Source organism: Clarias gariepinus, chromosome 8 (assembly GCF_024256425.1).
Source record: "Clarias gariepinus isolate MV-2021 ecotype Netherlands chromosome 8, CGAR_prim_01v2, whole genome shotgun sequence".
NCBI lineage: Eukaryota > Metazoa > Chordata > Actinopteri > Siluriformes > Clariidae > Clarias > Clarias gariepinus.
This window is the reverse complement of record NC_071107.1, coordinates 30,197,460-30,222,003: the sequence shown is the minus strand read 5'-3', so window position 1 is coordinate 30,222,003 and position 24,544 is coordinate 30,197,460. Positions and strand designations below refer to the sequence as shown.

The 24,544-nt window shown below is 37.5% G+C and overlaps 1 protein-coding gene across 1 annotated transcript; it reads left to right on the top strand.

Annotated features, from left to right (window-relative positions):
- The first annotated feature begins 108 nt into the window (after positions 1-108).
- Positions 109-24,544, top strand: ppp3r1a (protein phosphatase 3, regulatory subunit B, alpha a). Its single transcript, XM_053502552.1, has 6 exons — positions 109-291; positions 17,178-17,217; positions 20,854-21,030; positions 21,419-21,478; positions 21,564-21,748; positions 23,737-24,544. The coding sequence occupies exons 1-6, from the start codon at positions 289-291 to the stop codon at positions 23,782-23,784; spliced, it is 513 nt and encodes a 170-aa protein (XP_053358527.1). The 5' UTR covers positions 109-288; the 3' UTR covers positions 23,785-24,544.

Here is a 24,544-nt window from a genome sequence, read left to right as displayed (position 1 = left end):
ATGACTTATGTTTCTTATGTAGTGCTCTGAAATAGTCAGAGAGGAGCGATTTGGGATTGAGCCTCTGAGGTACCCGGATGTAAGTGTACGTTCTCGCGCTTCCGTAACCCCTCCTAGTCGCTGCAGTAAACGCTAGAGCAGAGCGACGGCGGGTGTCTTCTGTCCTCCCAGCTGCAGCGAAGCAAAACGAACATTTGCCCGGACAAGAAGAGACTGATCGAGTTTATTTTCTGCAGTCAGTTGTTGCTGCCCGTTTTTGAAGCGGAGTATTGTTCCCCGAGCAACAAAATGGTGAGAAATGACGTTGTGGTAAAGCGGCTTATTAACGCGATGTTAACGTTAACTATCGCTAGCTACATAACTAGCTTAACTGACTAACTGTCATAGCGACAGCGGTTATTACTGTTAGCTTGCTTCTGACTGCTAATAATACTGAGGTAAAATCTGCTAACTAACCAATTAATTCATTTATTCATTAATTCATTAATTAATAGATAAGCTGGAAGGGTTTTTTTTACGTGAAGGTTTTATTTACCCGGATGATAAATAATCAAGCTCTCTGTCACACATCACTGGATTCTGAGAGCTCATTTAAACCCAGTGTGTATAGCGTTTTTGTGTAACTGGTTATAACCAGCAGGTTAATTGTTAATTGTTTGTGTGCAGCGTGTGTATATCAAGTGTAAAAAAAAATTAAAAAAAAACACTGCCCAGGCACTTTAACGCCTTCAGGGCTCTTCACACGGACACGGGGGTTTATCTCAGTCAGATAACCTCACTATCAGAAAGATCACAATGTTGATGCTGTGTTTAAGCAAGACACCACCCTCAACCACATCAGGTCTGATCAGATCAAGTTATTCAAGGCGTGATTACTTGTTCTGGTGTTAATTCGTATTTTTAGTACTTTATTTTTATTTTTCTTGTGAGAAGTTGAAGGTTTTGTGCCGCACAGGGGGAACATTTCTTGTTTCTTGGTTGGCATCTAGTAAGTTGCATTGCCGCCAGCTGTAGGTCTTCCTCTGCCTCATCATCGTCTCTTAAAGACCATTCTCCAGTCCAGCCTACCTTAAAAATACCACAAAATTCCGACATAATTGTAACCTTGCCTTCTGGTTCATGGATTTGTGACATTTTCCTCTGCTTCTTCTTCTTTGTTGTTGAACAGTAGTTGGAATCCAGTAGGTTACATTACCTCCAACTGTACGTCTCGTTTCCCCTCATCTTCCCGGCCTTTTAAAGCCGATTTTCCGGTCCAACCTTCCTTAAAACTATCTAATCTATTCTTCCCTGATCTTGTCTCGACTTGTTCTGTGTCTTGAACTCTTCCACTGCTATATCCGTCACTTCTCAACACGTTTCCTTGCAGTACCACTCAGCAGCTAGTTGGAGTTCTGTAGGTTGCATCTTCACCACCTAGAGATCTTACTCTCCTCAGCTCCCCTGTCCTTAAAAGCTGACATTCCAATCCAGTATTCCTCAAAACAACATTAAATGCTTCCTCCCCTGCTTTCTACTCTCCCTAGTTTTTTAAATCGTGCCACCATATCAAGCCTCTTCTAAACATGCTCTCAACTTTCATGGCATTTCTCACAGAGTACCATTGAGTGTTTCCCTACTATAATGAATCTTTCTTGGTTGGCATCCAGTAAGTTGCATTGGCGCCAACTGTAGGTCTCACTCTGCTTCATCTTCCTGGACTCCAGTCATCAGACCAGCCTCAAAATACGTAATGCTGTAATGCTAAAATGACTTCTCATTCTAACAGAATTATAACACTGCTTTGTACTCTCTCTAGTTCTTAGAGTGACATATACAGCCTCTGCAGCATATACAGAATCAGCCAAAAAATGGATACACACATCAGGAAAAGAAAAGTAGTATGATGTATATTATATTAATATATATTACTAATATTATGCTATTATGAATATTATATTCATGTTTATATATTAACTACATGTGTGTAAATTTCCTGCCAAAGAGCAGTACATGCTTGACAGGCTCACTTTCATGACGTTCCTTACAGAGGATTGCTATTAAGGTTGCTGTGTCCAGTGCACAAGGTGCTGTGTCCTAAGGTGGTTTTCGCATTAGGGCCCTGAGATCATTTCTGAAAACACTTGACCCGAAAGTCTGTTGCATTTTGATCAGTGAGAACACAATTGTTCTAAACTCTGAAACGTTCCAGAGTCTGCTTGAAGAAGTAGTCTCGGAAATAATACATTGTACTAGCGCATGGATCGAATCAGATGTAGAATCTTGTCATACCCGAGAACAGAAGCAGATGTTTAAACGCACCTTCATCAGTGCTGTCCATCTTCTCCAAAATTCTGCTGTGTGCAAATACCATGCGCCAGTCTCATCCTCTGAAGTGTACAGCCACGGCTGCAGTCTGTAAGAGCGTTACATTTGCGTTAATATTAGGATTACAAGAAAGTCAACTTCTTTGTTCTCTACTACTTTTGTGTTTAATGGCGGCTCACAAACCAAGTATGTGTATAATGCTACCTGCTGTATCGGAGAGTTTAAATACACAAGCGTGCCTGAGAATGGAGAATAAAGAGCAATGTGAATGCTGGACAGTGGCGAGGGAGAGCAATTGTTCCTGAGCACGGTAAAAATCAATTGTTCCTAATGTGAAAACGCTCTTAGTGCGCCTTAAAACTTTCTTTTTTGTTTTGGCCTCCTTCCTATTACATCTACTTTTTCCTGTATTAAATGCTGGTCTGATTAGAATACATTTTCAACTGAAAGAAGAATGGAAGGGTAAACCTTTGATAACCCGGTCTATAGGTAAATATTAACCATATAAACACTTGATCCGATCGTTTCGTTCGTCAGAATAATTTTTTTTTTCTGCACTTTTTTGCTCCACATGAAAGTAACGTTAGATGACATGATGGGTTTCCAGGAGAGAACAGTTGCTTCCGTTCCTGGTCGTGAACTTCATGAATACACACCATGATTCCTGGATCTCTGACTATAGATAGGGCACTCATTGGCTTGCTATTTTACACACAGTAAATCATCTAACCAATCATAGATGAGACTGAATTTTTGTAACCAGTCGTAACAGAGAAGGTGGGATTTATATGAAAAGAAAAAAGCTTTTGTTATATTTCCAGTAGCTTAAATACAGTACCTCACCAAGACAAAAAATATATATTCTGATTAAATGCTCTAATATACTGTATACCTATATATACTATATATAATAAATACATCTTCTCAGGCCACTGTCCATGTGAACAGTTAGGTTGGCATCTCTAATCAGAATAATTTCAATCAGATTGAAGAAACACTGTCCATGTAAGTGTAACTTGTTAGGTTTAGCTGTTATAATTTTATTAACTGTTTTTGTGTTTCAAAGTCATGATAATGAGAAAATAATAATGAGATAAAACGCCAGACCTAGATTTTTACAACACAGATTTTATGATATTACAAAGCCTTGTGTAGTAGCCAGAATTGTGATATTTCTCCCATGCTACTGATTGGAGGAGCAGTACTCTCTCATGACATCTAGAAAAAAAAGGTTAAATTAATTTTGCTAAACTGTAGGTTTATGTTAGTAAACTGAACTAAGCAGTGATGTTTAGGAGTTTAGTTGTAATCAATATTTTTTCGATATTTTCAACCACACGTTGTGATTACTTTTGACATTCCTCCCGAAATAAGTCATATTAGGCGTTACACGAAAGAAAGATTACAACTTCTTTGTTCTCTTCTTCTCTTGTTGTTTAATGTCGCCTTGCAATTTTATTATTTATTTAAATATTTGTGTAGCAGTAGTTTGTGATCTCTAAGGCCCTACTTTACAGTATATCTGTGAGCAATAGAGATAAGGTATTTGTATTTTTGTGTATGTTTACATGGTTTTACACACGGTTTTACACACGTTTTACATGTGGTTGTAAAATGTTTCATAATCCATGCAGTACAGAATCCTGTGTAGTAGTTTAGACCTGTATATTTGGGAAAAAATAATACATTTTATCAGCGTATTTATACGTTCACCATGCTTAAAGAATAGCAAAACAACTTTACTCCGCAGCCAGGTATTATGAAAAAAATGTCTTGGGTGCTCCCTAGTGACTCCCATCCCTAATGATCAACATTCTTTCTGACCTAAATTAGGTCTCAGCTAATAAATGGTAGTCACACTTGGAGACAGAAGGGTGACAAATTAAAAGAAAACAGACCATGACATGATATCAAAAGAGAAAGGACCGCCACAAACTACCAACAGCTTTAATCAAAAGATGTTCACTCAATTAAGCTCTAGTCCAGTCTATATAAGCCTGACAAGCAAGTGAATCGATAACATTATGTGATAGATATTCAGAAAAAAACAGGCATCACTCACATAAAGCACAAAAAGTGAGTTACTGATATGAACATGTTCTTATTAAAGGGCTAAACTGGAGCAGAGCTGTACTCTCATGAGCTCCAAATCTTCACGGGTTTTATAATAGACCTGTTTCTGGGCCAGACTTTTCAGGGCAATCTAGTTACTTTGCAGAAAAAAAAACTGACAGCAATTAGAGAATGAGAAAGTAACCAAGATAAAATACACATACAATTATTTTAAGATGTTTGTCCACTGCCGCAGCATGTGATGATGCAGACAGTTTTAGATTTGTATTTGAACTTACTTGAAAGGAACAAGTCACCAGTATCAAATTAACATGAGCCTGGATATAGATACAGCTATACCAAGCAGAGATGAGGTAACAGCAGTGCATACTCCGAATTGTGCGTGTTACTTAGTTGTTGCTCTAAAGTGCAGCGAGATAAAATATATCTATATATATATATATATATATATATATATATATATATATATATATTGTGATATTGGTAATTGGGGTTATATAAGATATAGGAAACCCGGGTGCACATTAAGCTAAAATAGGCACATTGAATATTTCTGAGCTCTTAGTGGGAGCAACCTGACAGAAATTTCTCGTTGCATTCAATTTAATTCAGGGGTATCCATAAAGAGTTATAGTTGTTTTGGTTATATAAGCATTGCTGCTGGGCTGCTCATGGGTTACAGTTAGTGATTGGTTGATGATTTTTTTTTTCATGATGACTGTGCATGCTCTCAACACAGTTGTGTACATCTAACGAGAAAGGTGTACAGGTGAGATTAGGTGTTAAGTTAGGGATTGCTGTTTGGCTAAAATAATTTCGACTTGGTAAAACATATCTGGGATCCAGTACTTTAATCATCTCCTTAAAGCCACCTTTCTCAACAGTATTAAGCGGTTCCATGTCTTTAGCTAAGTAAAAAGTAATAGCATTGGTAATATCGTTCCACCGTTTGCTTTTCTTGTTGTAGACAGTCCCCTTAGTAAACGCGCCTTTGAGTGACGTCTAAGTCGCGTTTTGTGTTGCAGTTGTTGCAGTGCCAACTTTATCGTTACCTGCAGATGTGGAAGAGGATGCAGATCTTAGTTTCATGCATTCTTCATATTCCAGGACATGTTTGTGGCGGAGGTGGTGAAGCAAATTGCTTGTGTTGCCTCCTGCGGCTACAACTTTAGCTCGACAACATTTACATACGATGGTTGTTTGATCAACGTCAGATTTTTTTAAGCCGAAGTATTTCCACACAACCGACATGGCTTCTCTTTTCGGAAGAAGTTCCTCTTTGTCTGTGACATTTTCTTCATGCTGTTGAAACAGCTTGTGTGGTACCACTGCAAAACAATCCCCCTCTCAAACAATGTCCCGCAGCAGGACGTTCCACCGCTCTGTGTTCCCGACGCTTTGTACACACACATTCACCGGTATTGGAGTATATGAAAAATTAATATAATTTTTTTTAAAAACACCGGTATTCGGTATGAAAAGGTATACCGCCCAGCCCTACTGAAACCTGCGGTAATGTACTTTTATGCACCTTAATTTTTACTTTGAATGATAGACCTAGGGGAAAAAACCCAGACTATCAAAACAGAACTATGTAGTTAAACTGATTATTAATCGATTGTATTTCTAAATTTCATTCAATACACTATTATAGGATGTGCTAATTATATACAGTATATTTAAATACATTCGTGCATACCTACCAGGGAAAAAATCGAGTTAGTTAATTTTTGTTGAAATTAGCCATTTATGTGGCAGTTCATTTATTTCTATTCAAGTTGATTTAAAAAAAAAAAATATATATATATATATATATATATATATATATATATATATATATATATAAAGTTAAGTTAAGCCTTTATTTGTCACAGATACATTACTGCACAGTGAAATTCTTTATTCTTCGCATATTCTAGCTTTTTTTATTTATATATATATATATATATATATATATATATATATATATATATATATATATTTATATATATATAAATATATACAGTGTGTGTGTGTGTATATATATATATGGGTGATTCCATCTCAAATCAACCAGTGGGTTCCACCACATGATCACAGATTTTGCTGATTTTTTCACCAATTCTTGATATTGCCATGAAAATAAAAAACCCCAATTTTTTTGTCCCACATCCCACTCGTTAAAAAATGGCAGCCATCTCAATTTTTGGCCTCAAAGTCCTTTTAGACATGCCACGCCCCTTTTTGAAATCCTCTTTTCCTTGATAACTCGCTTGCTTTATGTCATATGGAGATGAAACTGGGTATATTTATGTAAGTTTTTATGTAGATTCAGATTCTGCAATCGGAATTTGGCTATCTGCAGTGGTTATGGAGATATTGCTGAGAAAAACGTTTTTTGGGGGTACCCCTTTTCGACCCCCCAGAACCCAAGGTCTGTATGTATATATGTTACTCAAAAAAATAGGGGTTACTTCACATCACCTTATCTTGAAAATAAATAAAAAACAGGGGTGTGTTATGCCCTGTTTTATAGAAATCATCAAAAATTAATTGTCCAGGTTTTGCAACATTAAATGATTTGACACACAGAAATGTACTGCAATATCTGTAGAATACTTAATGCATACTCATAAAATCTGCTCCTTTCAAAGTAAAAGTTACCTCAAATTCTTCTGTAATGCATGTCTAGTCAAAGACTGATAATGACGTTATTCATCTCTCTACACTAAAAGGACTAATCACAGTTTTTTTTCATCACCCTGGGTATTTGATTCTGAAAGAACAAAGCCCACAAAAAAGAGTTCATGGAATAAGACAAAAAGGTACATGTACATGTACATGTACGAGACCTGTCAAGTTGCAGTGACACAAATAATATCAACTAGGAAAGGCATGCACTTTGTAGCTACCAAAGTCATTTTGATAGGAAATGCCTCCACAAATTTGTAAAAAAAAAAAAATTATAATTCTTGTACTGGCTGGCTGCACCATCTGAGAAGTAATGCACATGATTTAAATTTGGTAGAAGAACTTTCAGTGGATTCATGAGAACCTTAATAAACTTGTGAACAACAATAGCATTGTGTTCCCTTTCATTACTGACGACACAAAAACTTTTGCAACTTAGTGAACCATTGTTTTCACTACCACCCCTATAGAAAACCACGAAAGGATGCAGAATCACCTGGGATGTATCCCAATGAAAACCTTGAACAGCATCCTGACAAATATAAAATAACATTCAGCAAAATCCATGAGGATAACAGCCTCCTTTCCAATGGAAAGTTTCTTTTTCAGTTCTTTCAAATAAGCAGCTTGGGCCTTGGCTGTATAGTGATGAGCTGTGCAGGGGTCACATTTTTCACAAAGTCTCATAATGAAATCCACTGCTTGAACTGAACAGTGTCATCTGGGTCCAAATCAGCATTTTCAAATATACCATCAAGTTTATGGCTGGGCCATATTCTACCTTCCACGGTAATACCGGTACAATGTTAGGCAATGATAAGAAAATGAAATATCGCGATAGAATATGGGTAAAACACGCATGTGCAGTGCCTTTGTTTCCAAACGCTTATGGCGGAAAAAGCTTGGCGGCGGCGGAGAATAAGAAAGGCGAAAGCGGATCGTTGAATGAAACAGATGAACCAGAATTGGTTTGTAAAAATGGTGCAACTTCAGTGGTGTGGAATTTGCATTTGCACTGTTAAAATTTTATATAGCTTTAATGCACATACAAACAGCTGCTTTATCTCGTGTCAATCATATCATTAGTTATATCATTATCGCAAATATTTAAATATATATCGTGATAAATATTTTTGCCCATATTGCCCTGCCCTAATCAAGATAATCAGATAGTTTTGATTTAGAGGGGGCACTGCTCACACCTGTGCAACATATAGTCACGAGAATCCAAAGAACAGACAAGCTTTGCCATCAGGTCTTTGTAATCAGATTGTGATTAAGATAACAAACTACATTGGAAAGCTTCAGTTAATAAATTAACATAAATAAAACACACTCACCTGCTTTTGTTTTTCTGCACTTACAGTAGTTGATCAATCGGAATGGTTATTACCGTCGCGCTCACCGCCGCGTGAAAACGTCAGCGGCCAAAATAAATTAGTTGCATTTCAAAGTAATTCGTAAAATGGCCGCCAGGTGGCGCAAAGTGACATTTTCGCTCGTTGCCGTAAATACAACAGTGACCGTTATACAGCGTATCTCTGTATCTGTTTATTGTTATTTAAGTTCTGGATTATTTCAGGTACTTTAAACACATTGTTGGGTTGCTCATGTTGGCTCATATGAGATGTAGTTTACAAATGAACACCTGGTTGGGTTATTTTGACCCAACAACTGGTTTATTCATTATTCTTTCCTTTCTCCAAATATCAGCCTGCAGAATGTTTGAAATATTACTGTTATTGTGTCACAGGTGTAGTTTTAAGAGTTGTTTAGGCAGGAATGCGTGTGTATACAGCTCAAAACCTCCATCAGTTGTTAAAGATAGCGGCTATTTAGAAAAAATGCCCAGTGATTTCTGAGCTTCAGGAAATCTCCCGGCGCTCTGCGCATTACACCGGGCCAACTCATGTCGGAAATAATTTATAAACGGTTTCTAAACGTGGGCTATTGTTTTTTTTTTTACTTATAGTATTTGTTGATTTAATTTAAATGAGGTTTGGGCTCAGGACTTCAGAATCGTGATTCTCCTCTTTAATTTACTCCATAGTTTTAATCAGCGCTCAGCCGCATGCATTAAGTTTTCCAGAGTGCACCGGCAGAAGTAGACTAATGATTATGAACGTGTCGGGAAAACAGCAAGCAGACTTTAAAAAAAACGTTTGCGTTCATTTTCTGACGCGCTCAAGTTCACCAAAAACAATACAGAGCAGCACAGCTTACAACACTTACAAAATCACAACACTTACAAAATCACAACGTTTTTTCGTTATTGTGAGTGCGCTTAAATAAAAGTTAAGTCTTATAAAGGCATGTAGTCTTATATAGTTTTATTATATAGTTTTTGCACATTAATCTGACAGCAGTTTTTTCAGCCTGTCACGGCGTGCGCCCAAATCAATATCGCTCCTCGCTCACTAGTTAGGCGGCCTCCCCTTCAGACATGCGAAGCAGCGGGACCGCAGAATTACACATGACTGGTGAGCTATCGTTACTATGGTTGCCCGGGCTTGCATCCCGCGCTATAAAATACTCGGGGTTTGTTGGGCTACAGTGGATTTTACTACGCGCTGTGTATGCAGCGCGCGTGCAACAACGCGGAAGTGCGGCATGCAAGCAGGGCAAATGGAACGCGCCCGGGGACTTCAAAGGAGCGAGAGGTGGGAGGGGGCGGTACGGCCATCCGCGGAGAGTAGAGTCAGCGCGAGCAGACGGATGGCCATTGCACTCACACCGCGTAGTAAAATCCACTGTAACCCAACAAACCCCAATCATCACCAGCCGTGCCTTATTCCGTCATGTCATGTGGGCATTATAAGCTTTGTATTGAAAACTTCTAACTAAAAAGTGGCAGCTGGCACGCCTAAAAATAGACGCAGGTTATTTTTTTTATAGTCTAAATAAAAACCCTCCGATTTAATTTCCCATAGTCTAACCAGCGCTCAACCGCATGCATAGTTTTCCCGAGCGCGAGGAATTTTTTTGTGCTAAATAATGTTTATGCAGTATAAGAATTCCTATTAATCCTGGGTTGTTCTTTTAGTGTCACTATAGTGCTTTACAATGCCAGACAACATTCAAATACAAATGATTCACCCTCCCCAGGTGTGAATCGGCTGTTCTCACCTATACATTCAGAGAAACTGTAATGGACCTCTCCACACTTTAAAAACCACTTGAATCTGAGGCTCTTCTGGAGACTTTCAGTGATTTCAATTTGTGTAATTTTAATCTCCTGGATTCTAGATTCTAAAGTTGACATTGTTACCTTTTTTAATCATTGGAATGGAAGAACTTGTTATTTCCCTTATGATAGCATAAATTGCATTGTTTTTTAATCAGTCTATACACAATAATATTATTTGGTATTTATTTATTTATTTTTTTTTTAAACGGGTATGGGGGCTATCTTGGTTCATTAATCTCCGTGCCTGGTTTAGTATCCAGTGCGCATCTGTTATATTACAACTATCATAACACTCAAATACCTTTTATTGGGGGTTAAGTGACTGATGTGCCTAACATTTTTCAGCTGAGCCTTTGTTTCACTGAATAATTAACCACCGCGACACCCCCCTCTCTCTCTCACACACACACACACACACACAGAGCCGACCAAATCATTAGCACGTCCCTCCCCCAAACAGCACAGACATTTACTTACACCTGAACTGAGTTGTTTGAGTAACATGGGTCGAACCCGTTACAAATCATAACAGTCTACTGCATTTCATTCTTATAATAACGCAAAAACACAAGCGGGGCGGAATGACCGACATCAGCTGACGCAGTAGAACGTCCTAACACTGTTTTAATTTTATGGTAATTTATTTCAGTTAATAAATCTACTATAAATTTAAAGAACACAAGAAATAAGATGACACAAATCCATACACGCTTTTTTTCTAATTACAAGTGATAAAATCAAAAGGCTCACTGTGTTAACATTTATTGTGCTTAAATTTGATCCTAATAAGATTTGATTTAATTTAAATTCTAGAACAGTGGCAGCTGGAACACCTAAAACAGATGCAGGATTATTTTTTTATAATCTAAATAAAATGCTGTTTTAAACGTGGGCTATTGTTATTTACATGCAATATTTGTTAATTTAATTTAAATGGGGTTTGGTCTCCGGAATGTTGAGCATCAGGATCCTCTTCTTTACTTTCCTACGTATAATCAGCGCTTAATCGCACGCATTAAGTTTTGTAAATTCGTTTAATGTTTAATAGTAAATAATGACCCCCGTTGCGCTGTACCACCGCTCGGAAAACCTTATGAAATACAAGTTTAGGACAATTATGATGATCTGCCACGGCGTGCGCGTGTGATGGGTGTACGCCCAAATCTACTATAACTACTCCCTCACTCCGTAGGCTCCCTGAATAGGCAGCAAAGGGACGGGAGCCGCCTATTTGTGCCGGCTGGCGATAATTAACGTTAATATGATCTCGGGCTTGCTCCGCATTATAAAAGCAAGGCGCGGAGGTTTGTCTGAGGTCTGGGAAGTACGTGATGTAATGGAGAATATGAAAGAAGCATGTCAGTGGGGAGATGTGACGCGCCCGAGGGACTTTAAACAAGGACATTAGAATTCCGCCCTTTGATCTCCGCGCTGAGGACAGCGCGAGAAAGAGCTGCGCGAGCTCCCGCGGCATCTCCACTCCCGCACCGCGCCCGCCCTTGCAGCCCCACTGCCGAAGAGGAAAAGTGTGGTTAGGTTTTTGCGTCAGCGAGAACTCGCGCCGGCCATCGACAGCGGGAGAAGCGCCGTCACGAGGAAGCGTGCAGGAGCGCTGCCTCCGCGTGCTCAGTTCTGCCACTCGCACCAACACTTATCGTCAGCTGTGTGCCCGCATGCCAGTGTGGCACAGCCCCCGGAACTGCACATGCACAACCTTTATCCCATTCTTTCCATTCTCCCTCCTTCAACACTTTCCTTCCCCATTTTGCCTAAATAAATTACCCTTTTCCCGTAAGACCTCGCCTCGTGTCCGTGCTTAATGGTGCCGCCCGTGCAACATGGGTCGAATCTGTTACAGATCATAACAGTCTACTGCATTTCATTCTTATAATAACGCACAAACACAAGCGGGGCTGAATGACCAACATCAGCTGACGCAGTAGAACGTCCTGACAATGTTATAATTTTTATGGTCATTTATTTTAGTTAATAAATCTACTATAAATTTAAAGAACACAAGATATAAGACGACACAAAACCCTACACGCGTCTTTTCTAATTACACGTGATAAAATTTAAAGGCTCACTGTGTTAACATTTATTTTGTTTAAATTTGATCCTAATAAGATTTAATTTAATTTAAATTCTACATTTGTATGGTCATTTTAGTTCTGTGATTATAAATTTGTTTAACTACAATGTTTTACTTGATTTTATCCGCTACTACGTGCAGTTCTAAAACTCCGTGTCTCATTAATCCAGCAGAGAATGAACTAAGGCATGAGGCGTCAGTCTGTAGTTATATAGCGCCACTCAACGGTAAAAGCCAGCAAACGCACAAAGCCAAACGGTACCGCCGAGCGCGGCGACGGTAGGACCTACAGTCCGATTGATTAACCACTGTAATTAGCACCAAGAAAAAGATGATGCAATCACCAAGTTCTTAAGTGCGAGGTCACTCATGGAGTTGGTTGGAGATAATTCAACTTTCTGATCAGTATGAACCTGAATGGTTCAGTTACAGGATACTGTTTGACAGTGATATATGTATCTTACATGTACCCCCATAAAATGACACATTTACTGGTAGATAAGGCCTATTGTGTAGATCCATGTACATTCTCTGTATATAAAATGTGTATCAAATCGTAAAACATTTGCAAAACCTGGACAATTAATTTTTGACACCCCTGGTTTTTATTTATTTTCAAGATAAGGTGATGTGAAGTAACCCCTATTTTTTTGAGTAACATATATACATACAGACCTTGGGTTCTGGGGGGTCGAAAAGGGGTACCCCCAAAAAACGTTTTTTCAGCAATATCTCCATAACCACTGCAGATAGCCAAATTCCTATTGCAGAATCTGAATCTACATAAAAACTTACATAAATATACCCAGTTTCATCTCCATATGACATAAAGCAAGCGAGTTATCAAGGAAAAGAGGATTTCAAAAAGGGGCGTGGCATGTCTAAAAGCACTTTGAGGCCAAAAATTGAGATGGCTGCCATTTTTTAACGAGTGGGAGTTGGGACAAAAAAAATGGGTTTTTTTTATTTTCATGGCAAGATCAACAATTGGTGAAAAAATCAGCAAAATCTGAGAGGTGATGGTGGAAAATTTCTCTTTTATTGGTTGATTTGAGATGGAATTACTCATATATATATATATATATATATAATGTGTGTGTGTGCGCGCGCATGTATATATATTTTTTTATTTAGATTTACATTTGAGGGGATAAATATTGCTGTTTGTACAGGCTCTACACTCTTCACACATGGCCAGGCAGGCAGCACCTCATTATAAATTTGTTAAGAAGTGTAAATCAACCAAAAAAAATAATAAATTGTATGAAATCAGAACATTCTAAAATTTGTGGTACTTATCGAATCGCAATACAAATCGAATCGGCACCTCAGTGTTGTAATAACATAGTATCAAATGGCCTTTGGTGATTCCCATCCATATTACTTACACACACACACACTGTATTGTGAGTCCTTCTGTGGGCCCTCTCCTCTTCCTTATGAATAAACAAACAGAAAGGTTGAAACAGTGACAGCCCACATGTATTGTTTGGTTAGCTTCTTAAATGGAATAAATTACCATTAAGGTAGAGTATTTGAAAAGACAGAAGCAGTTTATTAATGGAGTAAGGCGGTTGCTCAAATGAAAGCTTTCACCCTTCTCTTATTAATCTATTATAGTGAAGTAATAAGTCATTAGATTTAAAAACTGAGTAACATGAAGAACGTTGTCAAATTATTCTGGAATTTTTAAGGAAAAATGCATTTTGAGATATGTTACCATGAATGTTTAAAGAGGACCTGTTTCAGACTTGATTCAGATCTGATACAGTATGATTGACTTCAGGCCCGGGTTCAATCCTTAGTCAATCGCCCGAACTTAGCCACTGCTTTTAGGCCATCCTTATTGCCAATCCCAAGTCTAAATAGAATGGGAGGGTTGTGTCAGGAAGGGCATCTGGTGTAAAACCTGTGCCAGGTTGTATGCAGGTCAGATGGTCTGTTGTTACGACCCTTTGACAGGAACTGAAGAAAAATTGGTGTGATTGAGGGCCTGTCCACACGGAGACGCGTTTCGCTGTATATGTATACATTTTTTATCGTATTGGCGTTTCGTCCACACGGACCTGGCGTTTTAGGAGACTGAAACCGCTATTTTTTTAAACCGGATCCCAAAGTGGATAAATCTGAAAACGACACCCTTGCGTCTTCGTGTGTACGGCCAATCCGTATATTTTGTGAAACGATGATGTCATCACATCACGTGCGTCACACGTAACAGCAACAACAATAATGGCGGACTACATGATTGTGTTCGTGTTGCTACAAAGCCTGCTAGCTTTATTACAGCAAAATCTATTGCTTCTATGCAACTGTTATGAGCAACAAGCGATAATGGACAACACCATCTTGGTTCGTATACAGTGTGCAAGGTTATGCGCATGCTCAAAGTCTTCTTCTCCGTTTATAGTGTATCTCTATGGCACAATTACAGTGCCCCATACTGGTCTGGCATATATACTACACCGTTTTCAGTGGTTTTGTGTGTACGCAGATATTTTTTGAGACTACGCCGTGTTTACGCAAAAAAATTATCGGATAGGGAGCGCACCGGCTTCATGTGGACGGAGTCTGAGTTCCTTCACAAAGTGGCCATGGCTCTACACAAAGTCTTTCCCTTAGTCGATAAATAGTCAGTTAATTGTCCCACACCTACTAAAAATGTATATTGCTAAGTTTGAGCTACAATTGCCTGGCCCACATGTATTGCCAGTATTCATACGGGTAAAAGCGTCTTTTGTTTAGTCTAATTGCCACAGAATGAAGAATCCATTATTTATGTGCCACATTGAGTGCTTCTTTTGTACTCTTCCTAGGTGATGTTCAGCCCACTGAACAGTTAATTTAGGTGAATAACATCTCTGAGAGGGGTTCAATAATATTGATTCATGTCCATTACTGTGATTCTGTGATTTTTTTAATTCTGTGAATTTTAAATAAGTTTTTTAAATGCATTTTTTTTATTTTGTCAAAAATTGTACAACAGTATGCTCTTGTGATTGCTGGCAAGGAACTGGCTTTAAATTCAGTTGATTTGTGTTTTTTTGTTAATTGACCAGAAGAGAGCAAAGGCACTTTTACATTTATTCTTTGATTAAAGACTTATCAGAACTTTTTAAACTCTGTAAAAGTGGTTTTTAAGCGAGGTAGGGGTAGCTCGGTGGATAAAGCATTGGACTGCTAATCGGAAGGTCCCAGGTTTGAACACTACTACCATCCATTTGCCTCTGGTAGGCTATTAAGCAAGGCCCTTAACCCTCAACTGGTCAGATTTTAAAAGATTCGATAAAAATATAAGTCGCTCTTGATAAGGGCGTCTGCCAAATGGCTAAATGTAAATGTAAGCCACAGTCTACACTGCTGTGATTGGTTTTGGTATTGCAGTGTTCCTTTTTGACTAAAGTCACACCCTTTTCCATTGTGTATTCCAAATGATTTCGTTAAATATAATGTATATCATATTTGAAAACTTACTATTTAGGTTAGCTTACAATTACATTTCATTACATCTTAATAAAAACCAGCCTGTGGATAATGCAGACTGGAAATACATTCAAAACTATAAAATAAAGAATTTGATCGAAATTTTTTTGGGTCATAGAAAGCTCACTTTGCCTTTGATTTTTATCTGTGTCAGATTCATTTGTAATTAACCTGTATAATAAGGTTCAGAAATTCCACATAATTGCTAATAGTCAGCTTTTTGTTTTTACTGTTGTTCAAATGAATCTATATGGTAGGGCTGGACGATTAATTGAAAAGTAATCGGAATTGACATCCAGAACCTATAATCGATAAAAAAAATTTCCCATGTCGATTATTCCGATTACTTTTCCTTTAAAAACACTACCGCGTGTGGAGTCACGTGACCCCGCTCTGTTACGTTATTCCGCCGACATGTCGAGCATGCAGAGCTTAAACACTGAGACAACCGAGCAACAAGAGCTCCGTTATTTGGACACATTTTGGCTTCAGTAAGGATGACTTAGAACAAAATGAAGTCAGATGTGTGTTTCCTTCAATTATTTTAAAATGCAACCCTTCATTCAAAAATCTCTCACTTGTAATATGTAAGGATATTTACTGTACAAAACCTGTCAGTGAACTTTGAGGGCAAAATTATTATTTTTTTAAATAATTAAATAATTGTTTATTAATCGTAATCAAGTTAAAATGTTTAATTAATCGAGATTTTGATTTTAAGCCAAATCGCCCAGCCCTACTATATGGTTTAAGGAGAGATTTCTTTTTTAATCGTTTGTTTTTTTGTATGTCTGTTTTGAGTCAAAATTGAGGCGTATTAAAGTGCATTATAATATTATTTTCCTTATTAAAGAAATATACTAAACCAGATAACTGTCTATAATAAGTATATATTCTATTATTGTGTTCAAACTACACTGCAATTTAATAGTTGTATTTTGTTCTCTTGACTATTTAGTGTAGACACAAGACAGAGGCCTGCACTGTGTTTCATGTTGTTTGTGCAAATTGGCCATCTCAAAACCAGTTTTTTAAGCTTATTAAGGCCTTTTTCAAATATGAAAGTATCAGGATCTTCTAATTAATCTGCTGCAGAGTTGTACATAAGCTAAGACCCCTCGAGTGAGCCTTTCCTTTGATTGGTGCCTTTTGTCATTATTGAACTGCAGACGTGCGCACAGCTCAGAGCATTGGCATGAGTCTGCTAGTAAATGTGCAGAAGCAGCTATTTTGAAGTAAAGTGCAGATGCATGAATGGCTCCAGCTCCACATCTCCTTTGTGGATGAGATGATGTTGACGATCTAAAGTAAAGGAATTGGGAAAATGCTGTGGTTGTGTTACTTATTTTTTTTTCTCTGTTTTAGGGAAATGAAGCAAGTTATCCCCTGGAGATGTGCTCGCACTGTAAGTAAGCTTTTCTAATGCCGAACACAAAAGAAATTATTGAATTTTGTTAGACAGAATACAGAAATCAGTAAAAATTTAGTAACACAACAGTCTGTAGGCAGAACTTTCACTCAATGTGACTGAGTAACTCTTACATAATCAGTGTGCATGTTAAATTATTTATATCTTTCCCTGTAATTTGTATTTATTACATAGCCTCTGCAGTTTTATAAAAAAAAACTTGTGTAGTTTTTTTTAACATACAGTAAAATCATACCCTACACCTGCATAAATTGTAAAGATATGATTTTAAATTAGAATTTAAACACGTTCAGAGATAAAATGGTTAAAAAAAAAATATTTTTAAAAACAAGGGCAACCAGGCTGTCAAAAAAATGGCTGCAGAAAGAGTCTGGATTATTTGTGGCCACGTATATGCTGTTTTAATTGTTTTTAAAACAGCATATTATTTTGTGCCCCTTGGTCTCCTGGACCTTATAGACCTGAGCAAGACGATTAAAAAATGGTATACCTGTTTCAACACATTTTATACACTGCGTTGTCATCTTACTTGAAATGAGACAGTTTATTTAAGAACTCAAACTTAACAAAAGAGAGTGCATTGGAAAACTTCTGCCTGTGTTATTATGTTTAGTCAACCATTGCCACGTAATTAAAATAAGAAAAGGGAAATACAGTATGTATTTTTTTTCTTGCTTATTCTCGACAAGATAATAAGCAAGAAAAAGACAGTCAAGAGGTAAACCAAATTTTAAAGTTGTAGCTGTGAGAGCATGTGGGTTTTTTCTTTTCTTCCAGTTTGTTTATGACCCTGAAAAGAACAGGAGATAAACAGGTGTGAAACCCTGAACCACAGCAGGCCTTGTGTGTCAAGATATTTTCAGTTCCAAAGATACACACACGCACACGCACACACACACACACGGCTCTGTCTGTATAACCGAGTTAATCTCTGTTGACTCATTTGTTTCTATATTGACCCAGAATTCACTACATAAATGTTTTTTTTTAGTATTCATCTATACTTGTATTAAAGTACAATACTGTGCGAAAGTCTTAGGCACCCTCAGTTTTGGTGCAAATTTTATTATAGATTTTTTTTTATGACTTTACCATTGTGTCACTACAAAAACATTTTCAAACAGCAGTGTTTGACCACAAAATTAAAAGTTACAGAAAAATTTTTCTAAGCCAGAAAAGATAGCAGCATATTATAAAAGCGACCAATTTTTAGACAGAAGACAAAATGGAAGCAGTAGGATTTTGAATGCAAAGAAGAAGCAGGTACAAAAGTTAAAGTCCTCAAAAGACTTGTGGATGGTTCTGCAGGGTTTTCCAAAAAACTTCGTAGCTAATCTCCTTTTAAAACTGCACAAATTGTACTAAAGGATCATCAAAGCATTGTCATGCCAAATATTGACTTAATTTCATTATTTAATGTTTACTGGGCTTTTTTTGTTTGTTTGTTTGTTTGTTTGTTTGTTTTTAAAGGCATTCTTTCTCTACAGCATTTATTTGCATGCATCTAAGACTTACATCCTTGCCCTGCATTTATCCCGTTTTTGAAAATTTTGTGGCGGTTTTACTCTTTCCCTTCTTATAATAGGTTTATTTGTTATGTGCGTCATGCACATCACAAATGAAAGAGAAAAAGCCCTTCTGTGTAAATAATGATGCTTTTGCACTTCTCTGCCAAAGCCGTATTCCACACCATATGGCTATGACAGGTGCACAGCAGCATCTACAAGCACCCAAAGCTGTACGTGGCAGCTCAAAATAAACCTGCATGCTGGGGTTCCTTGTTGCTTAGGGTTTCCCCAAATGCAAGTGTCAGGACAACCAGAGGAGCTTTTCTCATGACCACATGGATAAAAATACAGCCAATCTAAGCAGCTGACTCAAAACAAAACTCGTTAACATCATGGTGTCGGAATTCAGATCATTTAACAATGTCGAATAGCTGTTGGCGAAGGAGGCCAAATCTGTCCATGCTACATTGCTGCATGGTGGCCAACTGTGAAAAATGCTGTCTGCATTCATCCTAGCTATTAAAAACGAACCAGTTTTCCTCCCACTTAAGTTTCGAAAGCGCATGTAGGCTTGATGTGCTGTGATATTTTTAGGTTTAGACTAATGGAACTGAGGTGATGGCCATATGCAATTACTGACCCACCTAGTCACACTCTAATTATCCAAGAGCTGCACTCTTCCTGTGTTTCCACCAGGAGTACAAGCTAAATGAATGCATAATTTATTAACACTAAGGGAAGATGAAATTGGCCATTCGTTCTCCATCTGATGGACTAGAATATCAATTGATCAAACTACGTAATTGTATTTTGTCGTCAGAGGTAGAAAATATTTGTGTATCCATGTCATTCTGCTGGAATACTGGGCTCACGAGAGCACCTGTACCCCCGGTCATTTATGTAATTATCCAATTAGCCAATCATGTGGCAGCAGTGCAGTGCTTGACAACATAAAGGTACAAATCAAGAACTTCAGTTAATATTCACATCACATTCACCAAACATCATGACGAGGAAATTGTAAAGAGTAGCGTTGACTATGACAAGTAGATTGTGTGCCAGACAGTTTAAGTCTTTTATTAACTTTTGACCTTCATGGGATTTTTAGAGTTTAGACAGAATGGAGTAAAAATAAAAAATAAAAACCTAGGCCTTGACAACAGGTCAGAGGAGGTTGAGCAATCATCACACTGGTACTGACAGGATGGATGCAGTAACTTTTCATATCAGATCATCACTCTTTACAACATGGTAAACAGAAAAGCATTTAATTAAGCAATGTCACCGAAGACCAAGTGCTGTACTGCTGAATATAGCACAGCTGTGATGCGATCGCAGGCACAAGGGCTGTGGCGTGCTATATCAAGCAATATTGCAAGTTGTATATTCCTTTTACGCAACAGTTCCACAAACAGAATTTATTATTACTTGCTCCTTTATTTAAAAATCCATTTTGCTCCACCAACAAAACTATGTAGCCAAAAGATGAGGGGAATAAAACATGGAGGTGGTGCAGTTGTCAGTTATGTAAATCTTCTAAATTTCTCTTTATAATTCCAATTTCTCCACTTTAGAATATTTGGATTTAAATTCCAAATAAAGTTAAATGGAAAGCTAGGGTCTACTATCTGTTGTTGCACACCAAGTAGTGCCCTTGATCAGGTGTTTAAGAGCAATTTGGAATTCAGCATTGTGTTAGAAGCTAGTTATCTTTTTCTATCCAGACTCTCCTACAAATTCAGATCTATTGTAGAACTGGTTAAAGCTTATGGCTTAGACTGAGTAAAGGATTACAGGACAGTGTGAATAAGCCTGGAGTTAACAACAAAGCTTGTACTGTAAGCAAGCAGACAGGAATATGCATTTTCAGGGAAAGGAGAAGAGTGTAACCTGTAAGTTGCTATGTTTGATTAAGCATTATGTGCTGCTTAAATGTGTTTATTTTTAACTTTTTAGACCTTTGATTAGATATGTTTGTACAGGTTACATAAGACGGCTTAATTGGAGTCACTCCTATAGACGTTTAAGTGTACAAGGAGGAAGAGTTTTGATGAGTTTATTTTTGTTGCTAATTTCTTTCTTACTTAATTTTTCATTCCTCCAGTCGATGCAGATGAGATTAAGAGGCTAGGAAAGAGATTTAAGAAACTTGACCTAGATAACTCTGGATCCCTGAGCGTAGAAGAGTTCATGTCCCTTCCTGAACTGCAGCAGAATCCACTGGTGCAGAGGGTTATCGATATATTTGACACAGATGGCAACGGGGAAGTGGACTTTAAAGGTAAGGCGAAGCGTACACTTCATCTGCATCACCACATACAAGTCTTTATGCACATTAGACAATGTTTTAATGTGTACGGTTAGCATCCTGATGATTTCAGAAATTCGCTGATCAAGTTCTAAGTTGGGTTTTAGCTGAAAAATTACCAGATTTGTTTTGGAGAGCTCGAGGACATATGCAAACTTGTTTACAGCGGTGTATGATATTTAAGCTTAAAATCATTAATGTTTTTTTTTTCATAGATAGATTTAAAAATATTGAGGAAGAAAAATACATTTCGCTGCACCTTTTCTAGCACATTTCTGACTTTTATATGTATAATTTAATGTGAGGCAAAGCTAAAGTCTTTGCAAACAAACACTTGTCTTTAACACTCTGTTTTCTTTAGAGTTTATTGAGGGCGTCTCACAGTTCAGTGTTAAGGGAGACAAGGAACAGAAACTCAGATGTAAGTCCATTTCTAGTGACTCGTTTTGAAAGTACATGAACGTGAAAGCTCTGCCTATAATAAGCACCTTTCCGAACATCTCCAGTCGCTTTCAGGATCTACGACATGGACAAGGACGGCTACATTTCCAACGGTGAACTGTTCCAAGTGTTGAAGATGATGGTGGGAAACAACTTGAAGGACACACAACTGCAGCAGATTGTAGACAAGACCATCATCAATGCAGACAAGGATGGCGACGGGAGAATATCTTTTGAAGAGTTCTGTGCTGTAAGTATTCAATGCCAAGCTCACCAACACTTACCTCAGGGGAAAGTTGCTAGGTCATGCTCAGTGAGCGAAATCACAGATTAATTTGTATATTCATTTAAATATTGTGATCATATCGAAATGATACATGAAGTCATGATATTATCGGATGAGACTAAGTATAGAATAAAAAAAAAACAGAGAGTAATATATAATGAATAGGAAATGGCTTCTCCAGGTTGGTCAACAAGTGTGAATAGTGGGCATGGTGCCCGGGTCCATTTCTAATGGTGGAACAGTTTGCACATGGAGCTGGATACTCAGACTTGGTACAAGACTTTAAAGTTGCCAAGAAAAAGTGCACAGGTGGAACAAAGTTGATCAGTGATTGGGTGTCTAGGAACAGTGGTGATTATAGTGATCATTGCTGGGAAAAGTTGGGATCAGTGATTGATTGTGGAAGCCACAGGGAACAGTAGTCAGTCTTGGGAAACAATAGTGATGAGTGAGTTAGCAAGCATCAGGAACATCATTTCATTCAAACAAGCAACTCAAATGAACCTTCCCATAAAATCGAGAGCAGGATTGAGTGCAGGGCACTCACTACATATGCTCAGAAATTTGTGCTCTTTTTGTGTCACAATAAAATCACTATCCTTTTCAAAAGTTGATAGAGCTAATAACAAACCTGGCCTGCCGATCTAGACTATTGTGGGAAATGACATATTTTTCCACAACACTGAACAACATATGCATTTTTGCTCAAATAAATTACAGTATTAAACTTAGATGAAGAAAAGCATAAAGACTTGAATGTCAGGACTGAATCATCTTCATCAATCTCCCCTAGAGTCTGGTGTATTCATCTGTCCCTGTTGCTCTTTTCATGACTTGTGTTGGTTGTGTTGTATATTTGACTGTTGCAAGTCAGTTTTCCTCCACTTGGATTAATGAAACATTATTTGTCATAACTAGTGTTTAAAATAAAACCTTTGGTTGTGAGTTTTGTGTGTCAGTCTGTCCCTTGCTAAAATGTTTTTCTAAACAATATATTGTAGTATTCAATGTTTTAATGACATTCTTCATTATACAAATATACAGCAAACTGCTGGATCTAGCTGCTGGACCTCCTGTTTTGTGCGACCACTTTATGTATTTTTATAGTTGTTTGTAATTGTGTTTGTATGTATGTATGTATGTATGTGTGTGTGTATATATATATATATATATATATATATATATATATATTTTTTTTTTTTTTTTTGGCCTTTGGTTTCAAGTTGGATGGAATCTGATGTGTTGTAGCATATGTTTCTTTTAGTTTGTATTTGATTGATATAAAAGTATATTATGGACAACTTTAGAAATTCTTCCATATTGTTTAAAACCAAGGAGCAACCTCCCATTCTAAAAAAAATTAAGCCAACAACTCCCAAACTGTGCAGTACATCGAATGACCACTACGCAGGCTACAAAAGCGAGTCAATCCCCATAGAGTCCCATTTTAAAATGTCAAACCTTACAACAGAAAATGTTTGCAGCCTGGTACAAAAAAAAAAAAATATATATATATATATATATATATATATATATATATATAAAAAACCAGCTAACTGGAATTGTTGTAATTTTAACTTTTTTCAACTGTAACGTAAGTGTATAAATCAACTATAGCCACCATCACATTTTAGCTAAACTCGCTAGTTTGTGGGTGGTAACGGAGTTCGATAGGTGAGTCCCAACAGCCAGACTCCCTTCTTTTAGCCCATTTCCCCATTTATGGATTAACTGGGGTTCGGCTCCTAAAAAGCTCCAAAATGGCGACAAACAAGGTCTCCCATATTTGAACTTCCAAACCATTCTTCAGAAAACCTGTGGATGACATCATGGAGGGTCTGTCCAATTCTTTTTATACAGTTTGTTCTAAACTGAACCTGATGAGGTCCAGCCTGTAAGTTTCGTAATCCTAGTTAAAACACCCTGACTCACTTTTCTTAAATGCTTTTCAGGTCGTTGGTGGTCTCGACATTCACAAAAAGATGGTAGTGGATGTGTGAGTCTTTGAGCGTCCTCCCTGCCACCACCAACACGCGCTTTCCTTTTCCATCTGTGATGATCTGCTCAAGACATCTAGCAAATGCTCTCTTTCAGCGGAAGTATTTACTCTGTGAAGCTACCTTATTGCTACCACAAGCCTGGTGAAGCCAACGCGTAAGTGTTTTTAAACTCCGATCCTCACAATAATCCGGTGTAGCACTTTACTGACTGAAGATCAGCTAAGAGCATCTCTGTCTGGACAAGGGAAGACGGGTTGACTGGTTTATTATTCGTTTCCCTTTTCTTTACTTTTGTATTTTTTGTTGTATTTATTTTGTGTCACTTTTTTAAGCAAGTGTTTATTACGCTTCCTGAAAAGGATGAAACTATGTTAAAAGTAATGACAACTTTTCAGTGCAGGAGTAATTTAGGGGTATGATGTGCCAAGCAGAACACAGAATTCGCAAATCAGACAGAAATCTTTATAAATAAAAATAATGTGTTTTCTTTTCTTTTTTTAAGTGAATACTTTTTTCCATTTTGCAATGTTTCTATTGTTCTTACATTTAATCATGATAATCAGTACTTTTTGTATTGTGATAACTTGTTTATTTATGAACGTTCATATTACAGAAGTGTAACGTTATTCCGTGTTTAACTCAGTGGCAGTCCACTAGAAATAGATGCCTGAAAAATCAACTGTATTTGCGGTTTACCGAAATATTGAATATCAACGGATTCTTCCCGTTAGGTTTCCGTTAAAGATTTGATGATAAACTA